Source organism: Mastomys coucha, unplaced genomic scaffold (genome assembly GCF_008632895.1).
Source record: "Mastomys coucha isolate ucsf_1 unplaced genomic scaffold, UCSF_Mcou_1 pScaffold21, whole genome shotgun sequence".
NCBI lineage: Eukaryota > Metazoa > Chordata > Mammalia > Rodentia > Muridae > Mastomys > Mastomys coucha.
In genome coordinates this window covers 641,700-649,672 of record NW_022196904.1, presented here as the reverse complement: position 1 = coordinate 649,672, position 7,973 = coordinate 641,700, and the positions used below count along the sequence as shown (strand labels likewise).

General features: G+C 42.9%; 1 protein-coding gene across 2 annotated transcripts in view; it reads left to right on the top strand.

Annotated features, from left to right (window-relative positions):
* The window catches only part of LOC116100347 (T-cell-interacting, activating receptor on myeloid cells protein 1-like), an 11,550-nt gene extending 4,878 nt beyond the window's left edge, over positions 1-6,672 (top strand). Inside the window, exons 3-7 of one of the 2 annotated variants that reach the window (XM_031384154.1) lie at positions 96-386; positions 881-1,177; positions 1,931-1,996; positions 5,587-5,725; positions 6,627-6,672. In XM_031384154.1, the coding sequence (XP_031240014.1) occupies positions 96-386; positions 881-1,177; positions 1,931-1,996; positions 5,587-5,725; position 6,627 (794 nt within the window). In that variant the 3' untranslated portion in view covers positions 6,628-6,672. Of the gene's footprint in view, positions 1-95; positions 387-880; positions 1,178-1,930; positions 1,997-5,586; positions 5,730-6,626 lie in introns of those variants that run through there. The other variant, XM_031384153.1, reaches the window with a different exon arrangement.
* Positions 6,673-7,973: the final 1,301 nt, after the last annotated feature.

Sequence of the window (7,973 nt, the reverse complement as noted above, 5' to 3'; positions counted from 1 at the left end):
ATTTCCAGGAGTCCAACTCGGGTATTTGCGACTGCATTACAAACATGTTACTGACTGAGCTATCTCAGGTAAAGCTCCAGTCTGTTTCCTTCCAGGGCCTCCTCCAAAGCCGAGTCTCAGTGCCTGGCCCAGCACAGTGCTTCCCACCAAGAGCAGCGTGACAATGCAATGTAAGAGCCCTATCCCAAGTAAACACTTCATCCTCAAAAAGGAGGGTTTAGTTTTGAATTTTGTGAAGCCATATAATTTGACAGAGGAGACGGCTGATTTTCATATCACGGAGCTCCGACAGAATGATGGGGGACACTACACCTGTGAATACTACAGCAAATGGCCCCATGACACACTGTCACAGCCCAGCGACACCCTTTTCCTGTTGGTCACAGGTGAGGATGGTCTACCTCAGAGAGTTGGACAGGGGTTGAGGGAGGGACTAGAAAAAGGAAGGAAGTGAAAGGGCGGGATCTCCAGAGCTAGAGTTAGAGGAGCAGGTACGGGGCTCCACCCAGGGCTTATGGGAGGTGAAATATCTGTTCTTGAGTCACAACAGACTGTGAAGGGACAAGGTACATGAGATCACCACCACAAGAACAAGAATGAAAACAAAGACAAAAACAAAACAAAACAAACGAAATCAAAACAACAAAACAAAAAAACTTGCCCGGAAGTGGTGACACACGCCTTTAATCCCAGCACTCAGGAGGCAGAGGCAGGCAGATCTCTGAGTTCGAGGCCAGCCTAGTCTACAGAGTGAATTCCAGGACAGCCAGGGCTACACAGAGGAACCCTATTTTTTTTAAAAAAAACATAACAAAAAGTCGAGAATAAGCACAGGGCCCACGGCTTCTTCCCTTGAGCTCAGAGCCTCTTTCTCTTCCAGGGTATTTACCTAAGCCCTCCTTCCAAGCCCACCACAGGGGCACAGTGACTGCAGGAAGCACGGTGACTTTGCAGTGCCAGAAAGCAGCCAGTGTCCTCGGACCCTTAAGGTTTGCATTACTGAAGGTGGGACACTCAACTCCTGTGCAGATGAGGAGCTCAACAGGAATGGTGTTAGACTTCTCTCTTCAGAATGTGACAGCCAGAGACTCGGGGAAATACAGCTGTGTTTACTATCAGGCAAAGGCTCCCCATCGGGCCTCAGATCCCAGCAATCTCCTTGAGATCTCTGTGATAGGTAAGGTTATGTGTAATTTTGTGACCGTGTGTGTGTGTGTGTGTGTGTGTGTGTGTGTGTGTGTGTGTGTGTTGAGTGTGGGGGTTGTCATGTGCTGGGGCTGTCAAAGTTAGCAGACATGTTTTATTTAGCTATGCAATATTTATAGTTTGATTGATTACTTTTAAAAAGATTTATTTCTTTTATTTATGAGTACACTGTAGCTGTCTTTAGACACACCAGAAGAGGGCATCAGATCCCATTACAGATGGTTGTGAGCCACCATGTGCTGGCACATGTTGCTGGCAATTGAACTCAGAACCTCCAGAAGAGCAGTCAGTGCTCTTAACAGCTGAGCTATCTTTCCAACCCTTGTTATTATTATTATTTTGAAACAAAAATCTCACTATGTAGTCCTGGCTTGGCCTTGTAAGTCACTATGCAGACAAGGCTAGCCTCAAATTCACAGACATCGGCCTGCCTTTGCCTCAGAATGCTAGGTCTGAAGGCGTATACTGTTACTCTGGCTTATTATTTTAATTAAACTTTCAGGTTCATATAAAGTTAATCTTAATGGGATTTAGAATCAGCAAGTAAGCCAACCTCTGGGCTTGTCCATGGGGGATTATCTAGATTAGGTTATGAGGTAAGAAAACTGATGCTAAGCATAGGTGGTACCATCCGAGGGCTGGAATCCCAGACTAGATAAAAAGGCTAAAGTAAACCGAGCCCCAATATTCACTCTGTTCTCTCCTTCCCGACTGTGGATACAAGGCGACCATCTGCCTCTAGATCCTGCTGCCTCAACTTTCCCACCGCAACTGACAGCAACCCCACACAGTGAGTCAAAACGATCCCTTCCTCGGGTTGCTTGGGTGAGGCATTTCATCACTAATACAGTTAGCGCACAAAGTCATAAGTTTAATCAGTGTGACTCTACAAGGATTAAAGATATTTATTCTCCTTCCTGCCCACACTGCTCTAGTCATTGCCCGCTGCCCTCCCCACCCACCCACCCAGCTGCTTCCTCCTGTCTCCCCGGCAGTCCCAGTGTCTGCTTCATTGTCTCATTATACACTTTTGTCCCCCAATAATTCTCATACTTCTCATGATCCCCTACATAGTTTATCGACTCCCATGTAAACTACACACACACACAGGCACACATACATATAATTTTAAATCTAGGCCAGGCCATTACTATGACTATAATATAATTTGAGATTGGGTATCATTGAAAGAAAATATGATATTTATCTTTCTGAAACTAGTTTATCTTATTTAACACAATGGCCTCCAGCAGACACCATGATTTTGATTTTCTTCATGGCTGCATGAAATTCTGTTATGTGCACACAAGTCTCATATGATGGACATCTAGGCTGGTCTAGTTTCCTGGCCATTGTGAATAAGGAAGCAATAGGTATAAATGAGCAAGCATCTCTTTGGTATGTTGATCTAAGAGTCCTCCAGGTATATACTAAGGAGTGCTATAGCTAGGTTGTATGGTGGTCTTATTGTCAATTTTTTGAAACCTCCATATTGATTTCTATACTGACTGTACAAGCTTACACTTTCAGTGTTAGGGATGCCTCTCTCCCCATATCATCACCAGCATTTGTTGGTACTTTTTCAACCATTATGATTGTGATAAAATAGAATCTCATAACTGTTGTTTTTTCTTTTTTTTAATTTTATTTATTTATTTATTTATTTATATTTATATTTATTTATTTATTTATTTTTTGGTTTTTTGAGACAGGGTTTCTCTATGTAGCCCTGCCTGTCCTGGAACTCACTCTGTAGACCATGCTGACTTCAAATTCACAGAGATCTGCCTGCCTCTGCCTCTGCCTGCCAAGTGCTGGTGTTAAAAGCATGCACCACCACGCCCAGCCTCACAGCAGTTTTAATCAGCATTTCTCTGAACACCTTTTCTTCTAGTTAACAGCCTTCTGTGTTTCTGGCTCAGAGAACTGCCTATTCAGTTTATTAGCTAGTATTGTGTTCGGATGACTTTTGTTGCTTAATTTTCAGAGTTCATTATATATTCTACACATTAATCCTCTATTTGTTGTATAATTGCACAGGATCATTCTCCATTCTACATGATGTCTCTTCACACGGTAGAGTGTTTCCTTTGTCATATAGAAGGAGCCTTTTAGTTTTATATAATCCTGCTTGTGAATTCTTTGGGTCATTTAATGTGCTATCAAAGAGTTTTTCAGCCAGTCTATTATCCTGAAGTGTTTTCTGTTGAGCAGTGTCAAAGCATCCGGTCTAAGGTCTTTGAAGTATTTAGAATTGATTTTTGCGCAGGGTGAGAGATGTGGATTACTTTCATCTTCCACAAGCAGACTTCAGTGTTCCCAGCATGATTTGTTAAAGAGGATGTCTTTTCTATAACGTTTGTTTGTTTGCTTGTTTGTTTGTTTATTTGGTTTTTGAGACAAGGTATCACTCTGTAGCCCAGGCTGGTCCAGAAGCCACAGAGATCCTCCTGCCTCTTCACACCCCGCTCCCCTGCTCCCCCAGAGCACTGGGATTAAAGGTGCACATCACCATGCCTGGCTGGAATGTGTGTTTCTGACCATTTTGTAAGAATTAGGTGAATCCCACCACGTGGGCTGATCTCTATTCTATTTGACTGGCCTACATGTCTGTTTTTACACTAGTGGCATTCTGCTTTTTGCAAGTTTGGTGCTGTTGCTATGACTAATATAATTTGAGATTGGGTATCATCATGCTTCCAACATGACTTTTTCTGCTAAGGATCGGTTTTGCTATTCTAAGTCTTGTGCACTTTCATATAAGTTTTAGCATTGTTTCTTCTAGTATTGTGAAAAATGCCATTAAGATTTTGATAACAGCTGGGCATTGGTGGCACATGCCTTTAATCCCAGCACTTGGGAGGCAGAGGCAGGTGGATTTCTGAGTTCAAGGCCAGCCTGGTCTATATAACAAGTTCCAGGACAGCCAGGACTACACAGAGAAACCCTGTTTCAAAAAAAAAAAAAAAATTGATAATGATTGTATCAAGTCTGTGGATTGCTTTAGGTAATCTAGCTATTTTAACAATATGAATTCTACCTGTCCATGCATGAGCAGGGGAGGTTTCTTCTGTCCTTAGTGTCTTAATGTTTTCTCTGTGGAGGTCTTTGATCTCTTACACATATACATATACATATACATATACATATACACATACACATACACATACACATACATATACATATACATTTTGGTTTTTTTTGATATACATAAACAATTAGAAATGGGTTTTCTCCCTCATATTGTTCCTTTTGGTTTTAAGTCTCCAAAACTATCCAAAGTTTTCTATGAGAATGTTGCCCCATTAAATGCCACATAGCTTGCTTGTAAATTCCCCTTTTGCCCTTGAGATTTTCTGTTAGATAAGAAGGTCTGTGTGGTCAATAATGAGTGGTGAAGAATGACTTTCTTATGTGGTAGTAATGTTGCCTGCCTTGCCCTGTGGGTCTTGCCTGCAGGTAACCTTGCTGTCAATGTATTTAGTTATGAACGCATCTTTGAGATGAGGTGATTCATGTGCAGGCTCCTTTAAGGACAGATCAATGCCAAGCATTATATCAACACCTCTTCCTCTTCCCCTCTTTCCTCCTCTTCCCCTTTTTCTCCCTCTTTCTCCTCCTTCTTCTGCTTTAGGGGTATATGTGTGTTCATATGTATAAGTGCAGGCACTCATATGCCAAGGTTCATGTGTGGAGGTCAGAAGACAACCTTGGCTAGTACTAGTCTTCGCCTTCTGTCTTGTTTGAGACAAGGGTCTCTTGCAGTTCATGGAGCAGATGTCAGGCTAGCTGGCCCACAAGCTTCTTCGGAATCTCCTATCTCACTGAAGTGCATATGGGTTTTAGATGCACACTACTATATTCAGCTTTATGTGGGTCCTGGGGTTCAGGCACTTTACCCACTTAGCCATTTCCCTTGTCCCTTACCATAATTCAACAGCTCCTCTTGAGTGAAGGGGAGATACACAGTGATCCAGACTTTCAAATTCTCTGAAGCTCACTGCCAGCACAGCATGTTGTGGTCTGAGGACGCATGCTGACCTGCCACTGATTTCTGTGTTCTGTAGATCTATGTGTAGATATATCTCCTTTGATCTATGTGTTGTGCCTAAGATTAACCCATAATACATCAAGGGAGTTGGAAAAATAGAAGACAGCAGAGGCAGAAATGAGGTAAAGCCAAACAAAGGGGGAAAAGCTGAGGCAGAGTTGAACACAAAGAAAAGAAGGTTAAAGGAATACCCATTTCAACTCACAGTTAAATCTTTAGAGAACACAGGCCAGGGTGCTAGCCAGACATACGGGAGTTAGATTCAGTCCATCTCTCTGTGAAGGAGGGATGGCCTTTGTGGCCAGTGATGATCATCTTGTCCCTTTCAGAGACCCTGGATACAATGACAGAAGGCTACACCATGGGTAACCTCATCCGGGTCGGTGTGGCTGCTGTAATCGTGCTAATAATGGGAGTCTTTCTGGTTGAAGCCTGGCATAGTGAGCGGATGTCTCCAGATAAACCCTGGTAAAATAACTGAACACTCCTTTTTGCTTGTTTGTTTTTGTTTTTGTTTTCTTGAGGCAGGGTTTCTTAGTGTAACCAGCCTCAGCTGTCCTGGACTTGCTTTGTAGACAGGCTGGCCTTGAACTCACAGAGATCTGCCTGCCTCTGCCTCCAAAGTAGTGGGCTTAAAGGCATGCACCACCATGCCCAGCTAACACTTCTTTTTAAATGGGCTGTTGTGAAATTATGACTGTTTTCTTCTCCAGTTGAGAGAGGTATAATCGGCAGATACAAATTGAATGTATTTACTATGACCAAAGTAGGATCTTGACATATTTAATTTAAAAAAAAAATCAACGTTTATGTGTGTTTTGCTTGAATGTATATCTGTGTACCAAATGTATGCCTGATGCCTTAGAGGGCACAAGAGGGTAGTGGAGTCACAGGAGACTGTGCACCATCATGTGGGTTCTGGGAATTGAATCAGGGTCCTCTACAGGAGTATCCAGTAACTTTTAACCACTGAGTCATCTCTCCAGCCTCAACATATTGAATTTTTATGTGTCAATTATACTTTAATCACCTTAGGAAAAAATAATAAAGTAATCTATTAGGTACTGAATAAGAAATTTCATCAGTCATGAAATGGCTGACACAGAACAGCTATCAAATCTACCTGCCAATACAGAGCTACTTTTTGTGGCAAATTTTAATTGGCCAATTTAGCCTTGTTACTTATAGTTATGGGGTATATGCTGTATCCCAAACCAATACGGGTTCATATGAAAATCAGATCCTGCCCAGTAGTGTCACAGGTGTCTCCACACAGGCACCCAGGAAGATTCTTTTCACCATAGGGTAGTGATAAGAAATGGAGCTAGAAAGATGCTTCAGTGATTAAGGACACATGTTGCTTTTACAGAGGCTTGACATTTGGTTCCCAGCACCCTATATGGTGACAACAACTGCCTGTTACTCCAGGTCCTGTGAAGTGGAAACTTCTAGATTCTTTGGAAAGTTAGGTCAAGTGATGTTTTGCTGGGGCACACAGAGAAAAGGATGTCTTGCTAAAACAAGCACATGAAAGACTGTTTTCCTGAAGCAGACACAGGTGAAAGGATGTCTGGATATAGCAGACATGTGAAAGGACACTTGATGAAGGAATATAAATATGACCCCACAGACAGTGGGAGAGATGCATTGAGCCTTCCTTGGTTTGGTTTGCTCTACCTCGCTATTCTTCGCTAAAGACATACATGCATTGGTTTGCCTTACATACATTGTTGAGCTCCACTTGTGGTAATGCTGCCATTGAGAGAAACTTGTCATAAGATTCCGGCAGCTGGTTGGCAAGCCTGGCAGTTTCTTCAAGATTGAACTACATACAGCTGCTGGTTCATGCCTGGTGTCTACTTACCAAAAGGACTCAACTGTAGCTGCTGGTTCATGCCTGGGGTCTGTCTGTCTAGAGGACTGGTCTGCAGCTGCCGAGTCGTATTTGGTGTTTGCTACAGGACTGAACTATTGAGAAAGAAGATGGAGATCACCCCCAAAGAACTACTGCTGAACAGGTCCACTCCCCCATATCCTAATAACTTTTCTCTTCTGCTACCTCTGCTGGGTGCTGGGCTAGAGGAGAGATTGTGTTGTGCTATGAAACATTCACAAACCCCAAAAGACTGCCAAGGAGCTGGTTCTGATGCAATCACATTAGGATTTCTTTATTCAAGCCCAAGCTTGGGCTCCCTGCCAACCCTGACATAGCAGGAAAGTAGAGCCCTGAGCCTAGTTTCAGGCAAGCATTTATAGAGGCAAAAAGGGATTATCTAGCCTGATACATATCTGACTGGGGGGCCATTGTGGCCTTTAGCATAATTGGCTGGTGCTGGGAGCCAAACCATAAACTTAACTTCTGCTTTCCTCCTGATTGGTGGTTGTTAGGAAGTGAAGTGTTGCCGGGAGGTGGTGGCGCACGCTTTTAATCCCAGCACTTGGAAGGCAGAGGCAGGCAGATTTCTGAGTTCAAGGCCAGCCTGGTGTACAGAGTGAGTTCCAGGACAGCCAGGGCTAAACAGAGAAACCCTGTCTCGAAAAACAAAACAAAACAAACAAACAAAAAACAAAAACAAAAAAGAGGAAGTGAAGTGTCAGAGGCAGGGGCAGGCTTGTAACCTGAGGGTGCAGATTTGTTGGAGAATAACCTGGAAACTGGTGCTAGTGTAAAGAGAAATTAAAGCTTTAAACCTGTGCTGACTAGGAAGAAAAGTTA